At 42.0% G+C, this 13,744-nt stretch overlaps 1 protein-coding gene across 1 annotated transcript; it reads right to left on the bottom strand.

Annotated features, from left to right (window-relative positions):
* Positions 1 to 2,776: 2,776 nt before the first annotated feature.
* LOC114040326 (keratin, type II cytoskeletal 4-like) lies at positions 2,777 to 12,064 on the bottom strand. Its single transcript, XM_027858401.1, has 9 exons — positions 11,573 to 12,064; positions 8,309 to 8,523; positions 7,106 to 7,166; positions 6,448 to 6,543; positions 5,454 to 5,618; positions 5,042 to 5,167; positions 4,149 to 4,369; positions 3,744 to 3,778; positions 2,777 to 3,612 (listed from the first exon to the last, which is right to left on the bottom strand). Exons 1-9 carry the CDS (start codon positions 12,062 to 12,064, stop codon positions 3,440 to 3,442), a joined length of 1,584 nt encoding a protein of 527 aa, XP_027714202.1. The 3' UTR covers positions 2,777 to 3,439.
* Positions 12,065 to 13,744: the final 1,680 nt, after the last annotated feature.

Genomic DNA, 13,744 nt, shown 5'->3' with positions numbered 1-13,744 from the left:
TTAGTGGTGTTTGTGAAGGACAGAGCCCTCTAACAGGTTTGGGCTTCTCCATAAAAATCACCTGCCAAATATCTAGCCCTTGGAATTTGCCATTTAGATGTTTGGTCACCCAATGCCCCCAGGTAGCGTTGGAGCCATGCATCAATGTCCAAGGGGTGGATTTCACAGGCCAAGGGTTGAAGAAGCAGAGGACAGAGAGTATCACAAGAGAGGCAATGAGATCTACACAGCAAGGGGAGGGTCAACTATCATTAGCAAGAGATGAAATGGAATTAAAAAGTATGATGAATTACCCAGTTGGGGGGAGTGGGGGAGCCATAGAGCTATTCAGCAGTCAAGGAGAACAGTGACATCTACTTAGGATGGGTAGAAACAAGCAATATTGTGGGGAGGAAGAAACTGGTACATCTGAGAGCTTACTAGAAGATTTCTTGGGCTTAGATTTAGAGCTAGAAGGTATCAAGTTGAAATCTTTCATTTTATGAATGAGGAAACTAAGGCACAGAGAGATTAAGAGACTTGCCCAAGGTCACACTGCTAGTATCTGAAACAGGATTTGAATTCAGGTCTTCCAGACTCTATCTAAGGAGACCCTCTATCACCTAAGAAGACCCTTCCATTAAAGATGGCTTGCAAAATAGATGGCAGTGTATTCACAAACCTATATAGACAATCTCAGGGCAGAAACCTGTGCAGAATTATTATCATTATTTTTCTAAGTGATGACCTCCCCCTAAAAGAAGATTGTACTGATAGGTGAAGGGGAAGGAAGTTCCTTATCATAGTGGCAAAGTCCCAGCCCAAGTCAAAGAATGGTTAAACTGAATTTTCCATTAGCACCTTCTTGTGCTATTAGCACAAAATTACTATTGCTATTATTAGTAATACCTTGTATAAAAACCTTCCGAGTTGTTATCCCGAATGAGGATGATGAAGGATCATCTATTTGGTTACCAGCTGTATCCAGAATTGGAAATCCTAGGCTTGGAGGGGACTGTCTCTTGATCCTGTGTATCTTTTATAAATAATAATAAATATCACCTAAAAGCTGCAACAATGGATATTTCAGTGCTTGCCTCCTGTACCTTAACACTAGTTATGAACTTTGAAAGTAGATGCAATGGGACAGCTTGGCCCCAGGCTCCAAAAGGAGGGAGTAAGATGGATATGATGACTTCTCAGGCTCCTCTAAGCCTCTGGGTGATTGTGAATGTGCTTTAACTTTCTCAATTTTTCACCCAAACAGAATCCCCAGAAAAGCAGAGATGTGTCAAGAGATTGGGGTTCAGTCCCAATTCCATCATTAACCAAGTCCTTTTCCCTCTCTGGGTGACAATTTCCTCATCCGTAAAGTGAAAACATTAGACTACATGATTTCCAAGTCACAACTCAAAAGAAATATTGCTATTTCCACCCCTTCTATCAATAACAACAGTAACAGTCATCCCCTACATCTGCAGAAGGACTTCCTGTTCCCTGAGTGACTTTCCTTCTTCACTGTCCCATTATTATTTCCTTAACTGCATATCCTGTGGGCATAACTGATGTGCTCCTGAAAAACCAAGGAAGTTAAGGAGACAAGAAGGCTTTGTTGAGAAAAGACCCATTCATGTATTATTCAATCCTTCATGGAGAGTCAACAGAGGATAGAGTGGTAGACTTGGGATTCAAGGAGACACGGATACAAATTCCACCTCTGACATTTAGCAGCTGTGCAAACAAGTCACTTCACCTCAATAACTCTCAAACAACTCTCTAAGACTCTAAGTTATGGAAGGCTTAGATATTCCTCTGTATAAGGAGTTCCCACTCTGGAAAAAGCACAAGTTTCATGTGATTCATTCACATGATTTCATTCATTCAATAGATTGGATTAATTTTTTTTAGTCAGTTGGGGTTACGTGACTTGCCCAGGATCACACAGCTAGTAAGTGTCAAGTGTTTGGTCTGAGGCCAGATTTGAACTTAGGTCCTCCTGACTTCAGGGCTGGTCCTCTATCCACTGGTCCATCTAGTTGCCCCTTCATTCATTCAATAACTGAATGCTAGAACAAGTTTCTGACAGGGAGACCTCACCCATTCCATGGATTTTTAGCCTCCTTCCTACATGGAGCCCAGTGAAAAATCTGAAATGTTTATAGTAGTTGAATTTAGCAAGTAGAGAATCTGACCAATTGGAGAGCATAGCCAGCCAGCCTCTCTCTCAGCCTTGGCCTCTTTATTTTGGGGGGAATTTGGTTTGATTGGATTGGCATTACCCAGGGACTTGTCATCAATTTTATGGATGGATATTTCTCACTGTTTTGGTTCCTCTAGCCCCTCAGTGCCAGAAGACACAAGAAGCTAAAACTTAAGTCAGGGAAAAGCCTCTCGATTAAGTCATCTCAACCTGGAGGTCTATGAGCTTGCTTTAAAAAAAATTTTTATAACTATATTTCAGCATAGTTGTTTTCCTTTGTAAACCTATGTATTATATTTTATGCATTTAAAAGCACTATTCTGAGAAGGGATCCATAGGTTTCATCAGACTGCCAAGGGGTCCATGACATTTAAAAAAAAAGTTAAGAATCCCCGGCATAAATAAATCATTCCACCCAGAAGCCACTTTTATCTCAATGGTATGAACTACCTGAATAATTTCAGCCACATGCTTCCCTATGTCCTACTTAAAAACACAAATGGCTCAGGATGAATGACACATGCATTTTATTGAGGATACACCAAAACAGGAACAGAACAAGATAATGAGGGAGCAGTGGGGGAAAGAGGAGGAGATTAAAGGACAACTGACTGTGTGTCAACCTTGAAGAACCAGGACTTTTACTTTTTGGTGATGGAGAATGAATTTTGAACTGGCATAAATGAGGCAAAAATATTAGATCACTTATTTTAAGTGGGAGAAGGTGTATCTGATTGTAGGAACGTAAACAAACCCCGATCTGGGTGGAAGAAAGCGTATCTGGGTGGGAAAGGGCATGTCTGTTTGGAAGAATGCAAAGCCTACCATGGTCTGGCTAGAAGATTGCATATCTGGTTAAGAGATTGAGAAGTGCCATTTATGAGTAAGAGATGGCGCACATTATTGAGAAAAGGTTATGATTACTTAAAAGGAGGAGGAAAAAATCTCCTAGTTATTTTTCTCCTCTATCTGACCAAGATGAAGAGTCAAGTGATAACTTCCTCCTGGTCCAGTCAGGATGCCAGCCCACAGCAGCAATAAGGCAATAAAACACCCAGAAAAAGTTGGCCAAAGACACTATCCCCTCACGGATATCCTTGGAAAGGGGGAGAAAAAAGGATTCTTTCATCCTCAAGCAGTTCCTGTGAGCCAGGCCCAGAGGGCATGGGGCAGAGGTAGGAGCTTCAGGTGAAAGAGGCACAGAAACTGAGGAGATAGGGTTGCAGTGTGCTCAGGTGGGTACAGGGAGCCATCTCGCCATTATCGGCCGGTCCTCTTGGTTAGGCTGGAGGAGGAGACGATCTTGGTGCTAGAGCCGCCACCGCTAATCCCAAAGCCGCTTCCGCTACCTAAACCACTGCCCAGCCCAAGGCCAGAGTGGCCTCCAAATCCTCCTCCGAGGGCTCCAGAGCTGACACTGCCACCAACCACAGCTGTAGGGGGAGAAGCAAAAAGAAAAAAAATTAATAAACAGTCTTGGGTTAAATCAACAAATCTAAGATCAAGGCTCCAAAAATCCAAATCTTACTCAGTATATGACCGAGAGGACATAAAGACTACTTACAGATGCTTACAGCACTCTGGCATTCTCCAGACATCCTGTGGGAGGAGAAAAATACCTAGTGAATCGTATGTCATCCTGTCCAGTCCCTTCATCTAGATAGGATTATTCCTCTCACCCTCCCAAACAGATGAGAATACTGTTTCCATACCTCCTGTTTCATTTGAACAACAGTTTCTTGAAGGAAAATTTCCTCAGGTCTAACTAAAGGCCCTTATGCTTACGTGTCTGATGCTTCTCACTAGAAAACTATTCTGGCCTGGAGCAGATCTGACCAAAATTCTAAACATTCCAGGGGAGACTTGAACCAGGCAGCAGGGGAGAGACTTGGGCTCACAAGCCAGGTTTGTTTTCCTTGCTACTGGCTTCCACCTTCTCTCTATCTCCCCACCTCTGCCACCACTTCACCTGCACTCTTCTCCTTCCAGCAGCTTCCGGTAAGTGGCAATCTCAAGGTCCAGGGCCAGCTTGACGTTCATCAGCTCTTGATATTCTCGCAGCAGTCGGTTCAGCTCCTCCTTGGCCTTCCGCAGGGCACTCTCCAGCTCAGTCTGTTTGCTGAGGGCATCCTTCAGGGCCAGCTCCCCACGCTGTTCAGCATCGGCCACTGATGTCTGCAGAGTTTGGCACTAAGAGGGGTCGGGGCAAGGAAATGTTAACTGTCAGACAGCACAGAGTCCCAGAGAGGGTGAGAGACTAGACAAGAGTGATACGATTGTAAGTGGTAGAGTCAGGATTCAAATGCAAATCCTTTGACTTTAAAGTTTTAAGGGGCAGCTAGGTGGCTCAGTGGATAGAGCACCAGCCCTGGGGTCAAGAGGACCTGAGTTCAAATCTGGCCTCAGACACATGATACTTACTAACTGTGTGACCCTAGGCAAGTCACTTAACCCCAACTGTCTCACCAAAAATAAATAAATAAAGTATTAAAAAAGCTTATTAACTCTGATTCCAAATCCAGAACTCTCACCACTATATATACCACCTTGCCTCACATAGTTTGAAAACCCAAAAGGGATAGATACTTGTCAGTTATCATTATTGCTATTGTTGTTACAGAAAACTGAGGACTAGTAAGGGGAAATGACTCATCCAAAGTCACCCCCCAGTTAGGGCAGAGCTAGGACCTGGATCCGGGTTTCCTTACTCTAGCCTTCTTATTAAGAGGACAGATGCCCATCTGATCTGTTTTAGCCACTTCACCTATTTGCCTCTCTTGCATTCCTCTGCTTTGTCATTCCCCGAACCTTTGTATCACCCCATGCCATCTTCCCTGGCTCTGCAACAGAGGTGGGACTCACCTGCTTCTTGACGTTCTCAATCTCAGCCCGAAGCCTCTGAATCATCCTGTTGATCTCAGAGATCTCACTCTTGGTATTCTTCAGGCTATCACCATGCAGGTCAACAGAATTCTGAAGCTGCTGGACCTGAAGGTCAGGGAAATGCCAAGTTGGGTCAACTCTCCATTCTTAAGGCTGGATGGCATGAATACCCATTTCCAAATATTAAATAATCCTTAATCATCTCTGCCTGGTTTGGGGACACATCTATGTGGTCCCTTTGAAGCAGATTAGTCATGATTCTGCTTAGCCGGGGCTTTTACTTGAATTCACTAAGAACTTATTGATGGACGGTGGAGTAGTCTTAGAAATTCCAGAAGCAGAGCCCCACAGACCATGGCCATCCCCAACCTCCAATTCTCCCATCACTCACCTTGTTCTGGTACAGATTTTGAGCCTCTGCCTTGCTCTTCTGGATGATATCTTCATACTGTAGTTGGACCTCAGCAATGATGCTGTTCAAGTCCAACGATCGGTTGTTGTCCATGGAGAGGACCACAGAGGTGTCACTGACATGGGTCTGCATCTGGGACAGTTCCTGCAAAATACAAAGATAGATGTTCACCTCAGCACTCTAAGGTATATCCTTCTAAATTATTTCTGATTGTTAAAAATCTACTTTTTCCATTTAAATTGGACTAGACCATAGAGGTTTGGATTGGCCTAAAGCTGCTTAGCCCCTTGGGAACACTTACATAGAGGAAGCAGTAGGAGAGAGAGGAATCATTGAGAGGGAGCATAGCATAGAGGGAAAGGTCATGGTTTAATAATCAAAATACATGGATTCATGTCCCACCTTAGACACATATCTCCTAATTATGTGACTGTAAGCAAATCATGACCTCTTTGAACCTTAATTTCCTCATCTGTAAAATATTTTTAAAATTTCCTCATCTGTGAAATGATAATCCTTCCACTGTACTAAATACCTCATAGAGATGCTGTAAGGGAAGTGTTTTGGCAACTTTACAGTGGTAACAGCAATATGAGCTATTAATTTCTATAGGAGAGTAGTCCTACTCAGTTTTTGTAGAACTGAGTTTCAAAAGTTCTTAATTCAATTTAGTTTAGTATTCATTGAGTAGCTTCCATATGAAAAGAATACTTTGCTCTTAACTCAGGGGGCATTCCATAAGATGGAATGGGTCACTTTCGCCAATGGAATTTTTGACCCTTAAGAATTCCACTAATAGAACTAATCACTTCCATACATAGAATCTCTGGTTTATGATCACTTCCACCATTTTGAGTTTTTCTCCAATAAGTTTTTATTTTCCAGACAGGGAAGAAGAGTTCCTTTAAATAGACAGGGCCTTATTTCTAACTAACCGTATCACAGATCCAGAGGACAATAAAAGAGTCCTCACCATTTCATAAAGGACCCTCAAGAAGTTGATCTCATCATTTTGGGCATCCAGCTTGGCCTGCAGCTCCACTTTGTTCATGTAAGCAGCATCTACATCCTACAAAGAGAGACAGATAAGGTAGCATTTTGTTACTGGAAGGACATGGAACAGGAAGAATTTCAGTTGGATTTGAAGCAGTATGTAGAAAAAAAAAAAACTAACTGAAGGAGACAGTGGCCAGTATGGTATCAAATTCTACCTGTAGGGACAGTTCTAAAGTCTATCTGGGGGAAAGAGGATGAATTAATCAAATTGTACAGCCTTAATTTCTCAGATCTTGGCTCAGTTCCCCAATTCCCTTTGACCTAGGCACCATTAAGTGAAAAGGGGTTTGGGGTATTGATTTGATTCAATAGGGATAGCTAAACTAGATGAATCAGGTCAAAGATTGATCAAAAAAAGGAAAGAGAAGGCATCACGGGCATTTTTCTGCCCTCTTCATCATCAGCTCAATTCAATAAGCATTCATTGACTGCCTAATATTGCAAAGCACAGTTCAAAGGCTCCAGAGATACACACACACACACACATACACACACACACATACACACACGCACACACACACAACACACACACCAAAAAATCATGAAAACAGCCCTTTGGAGAGCTCACATCCTACCTTCTTGAGGACCACAAAGTCATTCTCAGCAGCTGTACGCTTATTGATCTCTTCCTCATATCTGTCGGGGTCAGAGAGAAGAGGGGCGGGAGAGGGAAAACATGTTTAGCTAGTGTTTCTTGCGCTGCATATCTAGTGGCTACCAAACACTCAGATAGTTGAAAATGTCCAGAAAGTAGAATTCTCTGGAATTCTTCCATAAGACTGAAACCCTGGAAATCAATCTTGACACTATAGAAGCAAAGAGAAAATTTAAAACTTTGTTCTAAAGGGAGAGGAAAAGGAATTGAGGACTTCTGTCTACATGATGCCACACAGAGGATAGTGGGCCCTCAGCCAGGTAATTTGATGCTAACAGAGGGAAAGAATTCAAGATTTCTACCCAATTTGGCCATCTTAGTGATGCCTTGCCAATATCTGAAACCCTTTGGTACAGTGTAGAAACAGCCTCTCTTAGCACAAGAAGAAAGACTTGTATTTTCTCACCACCATGTACCTATCTGGTCTCCAATTTTTTGAGATAAGTTACTCTAGTTGACTCTGCTTATTAGAGTTGGAAATCAGAATCATAAATGCCATACCTAAAAGGGACCTGAACTATCATCTAATCTAATTTTACAGATGAGGATAACTTAGGCCCAGAGAAGTGATTTGCCCAAGGTCACTCAACTCATCACTAATAGAGCTGAAACTAGACATCAGTTCTCCTGACTACCAAACCAGTCCTATTTCCACTACTCTGTCTTGGATTTGGCCATACTATCACATCAAAACTGCCTCTAATTCTTGAACTTCAACTTGTAAGAGGTCTTGGCTTGGTGGCAAGATAATCAGTTCTGTTTTAGACATGTTGACTTTGAGATATATAGTTTTAGATGTCAACTAGGCTATTGGTGATGTGAAATCACTTTCTCATTGATTTGTTTATGCATTTATCCATTCATTTATTTAACCATGCAACTTATTGATGTGGATGTCTGGAGGAACGAAGATGGACTCAATGACCTTTATTGACCCTTCAGTATCTCCAACTCTAAACTAATGACTAGGAGCTTAAGGAGAGTAGGCCTGGGTTGAGAATGGTTATTTGCATATGATGTCAGGCTCCTCGAAAGTTAGACCTGGGAAGAGACCCCATAAATCAGCCAGCCCGGCTCCTGGCAGTGGGACAGCCCCTGCCCCACTATTCCAGGCCCTACGCACTTGTGCTTGAAATCTTCCACACTGTCCTGCATAGTCTTCAGTTCAGACTGTAGGCGACTCTTGTCATTGAGCAAGCTGTCCAGGTTCTTCCTCAGGCAACTGAGATAGGTCTCAAAGTAAGGTTCTAGGTTTTTGCTAGATGTGGTAGTTGTCTGCTGTTGCAGGAGATTCCACTTGGTCTCTAAGACTTTGTTCTGCTGCTCCAGGAACCTCACCTACAGCAAAAAAAAAAAAGAAGCCAAGTGGCCAGGGTCAGAAGCTATAGCCTTGGGCAGTGCAGCTCAGCTAACCCAAACAAGCCATAGAAAGGAAACCCCCTGTTCAGAAACAAAAATTGATTCACCAAGGCCTAAGGGGCTTAAGGTAGATCAAATAAAAGCCGGTTTATCTGAAAACAGAGTTCCTGGAAAGAACACAGTTCTTCTTTTCCGGCAATTGAGTTCCTGAAAGAGAAATACCTTCCATATGAAGAGAAGGGGAGGTGGGAAGTGAGTCATCTAATCTTGACTAGAAGGAGAGGGAAGAATAACCATAAACTCAGAGCTTGAAGGTACATTAGAAATAGTAGGTCTCAATTTCCTTATCTCTTAAATGAAACAGTTGTATTTTTAAGATTCTTTCCAATACCAACAGTCTATGACTCTGATTTGCATTAGAGTTATAGTAACTACAAGCTTTCCTCTAGTGAAAGGAGCTTGGCAGGTCACACCAGGATAAGGGCTTAGGTAAGCACTCAAACATGAATTCTCAGTTTGGTTTCAGTGATAACTTCTGCCTTAAATGGTCCCTCACTTGGAGTTGCCAGTGGAAGGACAGTCATTCAAGATCTATGCATTTATTACTATGTGACTAGCCATTGTGCCAAGTATTAGAGATAACAAGAAAGGCAAAAACACAGTCCTGCTCTCAAGGAGCTCACATCCTAATGGGAAAGACAACGCCTAAATAATTGTGCATAACTAATAATGGCTGAACAAGTTGTGGAATGTGATTGTGATGGAATACTACTGTGCTATAAGAAATGATGAGCTCAATGACTTTAGAAAAACACGGAAAGATTTGTATGAAATAATGAAGAGTGAAACAAGCAGAACCAAGAGAACTTTGTATACAATAACAACAATATTGTTTTAAGAATGACTTTGAAAAAATAAGTAATTTTGACTATTACAAATACCCAAATTAACAACAAAGGACGTATGAAGAAAGATGCTATCTGCATCAGAAAAAGAACTGATAAATAGTATGTATAGAATAATTTTTCATATATATATTTGTGTATATAGGTAGCCATCCCTAGGGTGGGGGGGAGGGAAGGGAGAAAAAGAAATTTACGTGATAATTTCACTGTATATTTGAAAGAAATGGCAAGTTGTGCATAGTAGATACACAGTTTTGTGTGCGATCACCTTTTTTATTGTACTATGTTATGGAAATGCTTGTTTTATTCCATAAATTAAAAATAAGATTTAATAATGAAAAAAATAATTGTACAAAAAAGATATCTAGTGCATAAATGGAAGAAGCTTGGAATGATCTAGTTTTGAGCCCAGTGAAATAAGGGAAGATCAAGGTGACCTCAAAACTGGTCTCCTTCAGATCTGTAAGCACTGAGAGTCAATGATACTTCCTAAGTTTACACAGATGCATTCTAATACCAATGTATATTTAGTAATGTATTAGGATATACATTAGCTTTAGAAGATGTAATATATTACATGTTCTAATACTAGTATATACTTCAAAAAAGCCATGATAATCCCCACTTCCTGGCCTTTGACAAGAATAATAAATCATTAAGAATCAGGATTTTAGAACTAGAGGGACCTTTAGAAATTTTCTAATCCAGTCACCTTGTTTTACAGAAAAGGAAACCAAGGCACAGAGGGAGGTGTTACATATCTTGTTAGAGATCACTTAGGTAGTAAGTGACTGAGCCAGGATTTGAACACAAGTCTTTAGACCCCACATCCAGGGCTCTTTTGTCAACTTCTAATGAGATACATTCAAACTTTTCTTGATCTGGCCCTTCTACATAGGATGAGCAGGATTTAGACATATTTTTAAAAGCCTATCTGAGTAGAACTCATGAAAGAGTTGTCTTGGTGACTGGGGGAAAGGGCATCAGGGATTATACTCATCCAGTTCTTTCACAATTCGTGACTCAGCTGTTTGAAGGTTGATTAGCACTCTACCAGCCTTCACATCTGGCTCTTACTCAGCCCACTGGCTAGACCAGACATAGGCTTGAGGAGAGGCCATTCTTTTGTCTTCACAGTCCCTCCAACAGAGTTAAGCTATATTCTTCCCCAAGCCAAAACTTTCTCAAAATGGGGAGGCCATAGGAGCAGCTAAGTGGAGCAGTGGATAGAGCCTTGGAATCAGGAGGACCTAGGTTCAAATCTGGCCTCAGATGCATAACACTTACCAGCCGTGTGACCCCATGCAAGTCACTTAGCCCCATTGCCTCATTAAAAAAAAATTTTTTTTTAAAGTAGGGAGGCCATTGAGTGGAATGATGATTTCTACTTTACAACCAGAGGGACTGGAATCCAATGGATTTATCACTTGTCCAATATGTCATAGCACAGCCTGTGAGCTCAAAGATCACCAGCAGGTTTACTTTGGTCTCTATAATATCCTGAGTTCACCTACCAGTTCCAGTAGGTAGCACTCACAACTAACATTTAGATAGTGCTATGTAGCAAACCTTTAGTTTGCAGAGTATATTTTACAAATATTATTTCATTTTATCCTCACAACACCCTGGGGAGTAGGTGCTATTATTATCCCCATTTTCCAGATAAGGAAACTGAGGCAAATAGCGGTTAAGTGACTTTCCCAAAGTCATACAACTAAATAAAGGTCTGAGGTAGGCTTTGAACTCAGGTCTTCTTGACTCCAGGTGGAGTGCTGTGTGTTATCTATCTGGAAACTGATCTATGATCACTTGAGTTAGAGAAATTACGTCATTTTGCAGCTAGGAAAAATTGAAACCCGGAAAGGGTGAGCGACTTGCTTCATGCCACATAGCATATTAGAAAAGAATCACAGAGTTTTAGAGTTTAGACTTAGAGGTCATTTTGTTCATGATGAAATTAAAGCCCAGAGAGGAAGTGACATGCCCAAGGTCACACAACTAGTACTCATCAGGGCCTACCTCATACCCAAGTACTCCGATTCCAAATCCAGGATTCCTTCAGTGTGAGACCCCAGAGCTCTGCAGTCTAATGTCTGCACTTATCTAGACTTAGAACAGCTCACCTTGTCAATGAAGGAGGCAAATTTGTTGTTGAGGGTTTTGATCTGCTCCCGCTCCTCTGTCCGCACCTTCTGAATCTCTGGGTCAATCTCCAGGTGGAGTGGGGTCAGCAGGCTCTGGTTAATGGTCACCTCTTGGATCCCACCAGCAGGGCACACAGGGAAGTTGGATCCCCCTTGGCCATTGAACGCCCCACCAAAGCCTCCACCAAAGCCTCCACCACCAAAGCCTCCAGCACCAAAGCCTCCAGCACCAAAGCCTCCAGCATTGAATCCACAGCCAGCCCCTTGCCGGCTCCCTGCCGTGCTGATGCTCCTGTTCCTTCCAAAGTTATAGAGACTCTTGCTGCCAAAGCCTCCAGAAGAGCAAGTACGGCCTCCACCGACAGAGATGGAGGCAGAACTGAAGCCAGCCCGCCTGCCCCCACCCACCACTGCTGACCCACTGCTGAAGCCCCTGGAGCTGCCTCGGATGCCTTGAGATCTGACAATCATGGCTGGCGGAGAAGAGAGGACCTTCAGAGAACTGTAGCCACCAGCAGAAGGGAATTGGCCAGAGCCAGTGAATGAAAAGACCTCTGTTCAGGGCTCTTATATATGTGCTGGAGCAGCTGGGTTTGGTTGCAGGGGCATAAAAGGAAAAAAATCTAAAACATCCCTTGGGCTGGGTCTTTGGCAAGAGCCCATCTTTCTTGTACCTGCCTTGTCACTAAACACACCTACAGAAGTCATTTGGAGGGCACAGTTACCTGGATCAGATCACTTGCACCTGCCTGATAGCCTGCAGGGGCTCTCTGTGACACTGATATCAAAGGCAAACTCAGCAGTATTCAGGAATCAGATACTGCTCAGCAAGGAACTGAGTTAGAAGACCTGGGTTCCAGCCCTATTTCTGCCATTCACTGGCTAGTTTTAGGATAATAGGAATATAGAGTTTAGAGCTTGAAAAAAAAAAAAGGCCATCTTGTTCAACACCATTTTACAATTAAGGAATGAGACCCAAGAAAATTAAGTAATAATAATATAATAATAATAATAATAACTAATATCTAGTATATAACACTTTAAGATTTACAAAACACTTTGCAAATATCTCACTTGATTCTCACAGCAATCCTGGAAGATAAGTGCTATCCTTTTTTACAGATAAGGAAACTGAGGCAGACAGGAGTTATGCAACTTAACCAGAGCTAGTAAGCTAGTAAGTGTTTGAGGTGGGATTTTAACTCAGGTCTTCAAGACCCCAAGTCCAGCGTTCTATCTACTGTACCATCTAGATACCTTAAGTGACACATGTGTGAAATAGTCACACAGGTAGTTCATGTCAGAAGCAGACTTTAAAGCTAGTTCCTCTAACTCCTGAGCCAGTGAGCTTTCCATTATGCCATGAGGATGGCTTATGGAAAGCTTTACATGTCCAAGTCTAGGTTTCATATATGTGTGAGCATGTATGTATGTATATGTATATATATATATATATACACATATGTACACAAGTAAGGGTTGAATTAAATGATTCCTAAAAGTCTCTTAATGGTCTATAAATTCTCAAGTGACCTTTGGGACCCCTTCATATGTTGCTTCCTTCCCTTCCCCATCTCATCAGCCTCTTTTCTCTTGATTCTTGGTTCTGACCAAGATAATCTGGGATACCACCAACTATTCGTCCATTTTCCAGCTTCTCAAGGTCCATTCCATCCTTCCCTATCCCCACCCTACCCCTTTCTATCCCCACCAACAAGGATTGTAAAGATAGAAAGTCATAGACCATCTAGGAAATAAATAATAGCAGGCAGGGCTGTATATGGTTAATCTGACACTTTATCTAATTCAATCATCATGCCCACTCTGGGATGTGTAATATAACCACTATCAGCCTCCATTTTATAGAAGTGATAAGTGACACTTAATGAGGCTTGGTTACTTGCCCAAGGCTCTCAGTGGCTAAGCCAAGATTCTAACCCAGGTCCTCTGATTCTAAATTCTTCAGGCTGTCTGCTACCCCATGTTGCTTGTCAGCCAGGGCTGCCCTGGTAAATGTTTAGCAATTCATTTTTTGGGGGGGAGAGAGAATGTACACATGATATTCCTTAACCTGTATTGTTACCATTTTCTCCGTCACTTTCTTAAGCCTAAATAATCAACAAAGCAATAAATCAAACCCTGTTTTGTAGC

This window comes from Vombatus ursinus, unplaced genomic scaffold (genome assembly GCF_900497805.2).
Source record: "Vombatus ursinus unplaced genomic scaffold, bare-nosed wombat genome assembly UNPS02012958.1, whole genome shotgun sequence".
NCBI lineage: Eukaryota > Metazoa > Chordata > Mammalia > Diprotodontia > Vombatidae > Vombatus > Vombatus ursinus.
This window is presented reverse-complemented; position numbering and strand designations above follow the sequence as displayed.

Bases quoted from the DNA above. Each gene is read 5' to 3' on its own strand.
- LOC114040326 (XM_027858401.1), bottom strand. From the start codon at position 12,064: ATGATTGTCAGATCTCAAGGCATCCGAGGCAGCTCCAGGGGCTTCAGC. The intron at 5,168-5,453 runs GTGAGTGATGGG...CCTGACCTTCAG, and splicing joins AAAATCTGTACCAGAACAAG to GTCCAGCAGCTTCAGAATTC. The intron at 3,779-4,148 runs GTGAAGTGGTGG...CTCCTCCCACAG, and splicing joins CTGGAAGGAGAAGAGTGCAG to GATGTCTGGAGAATGCCAGA.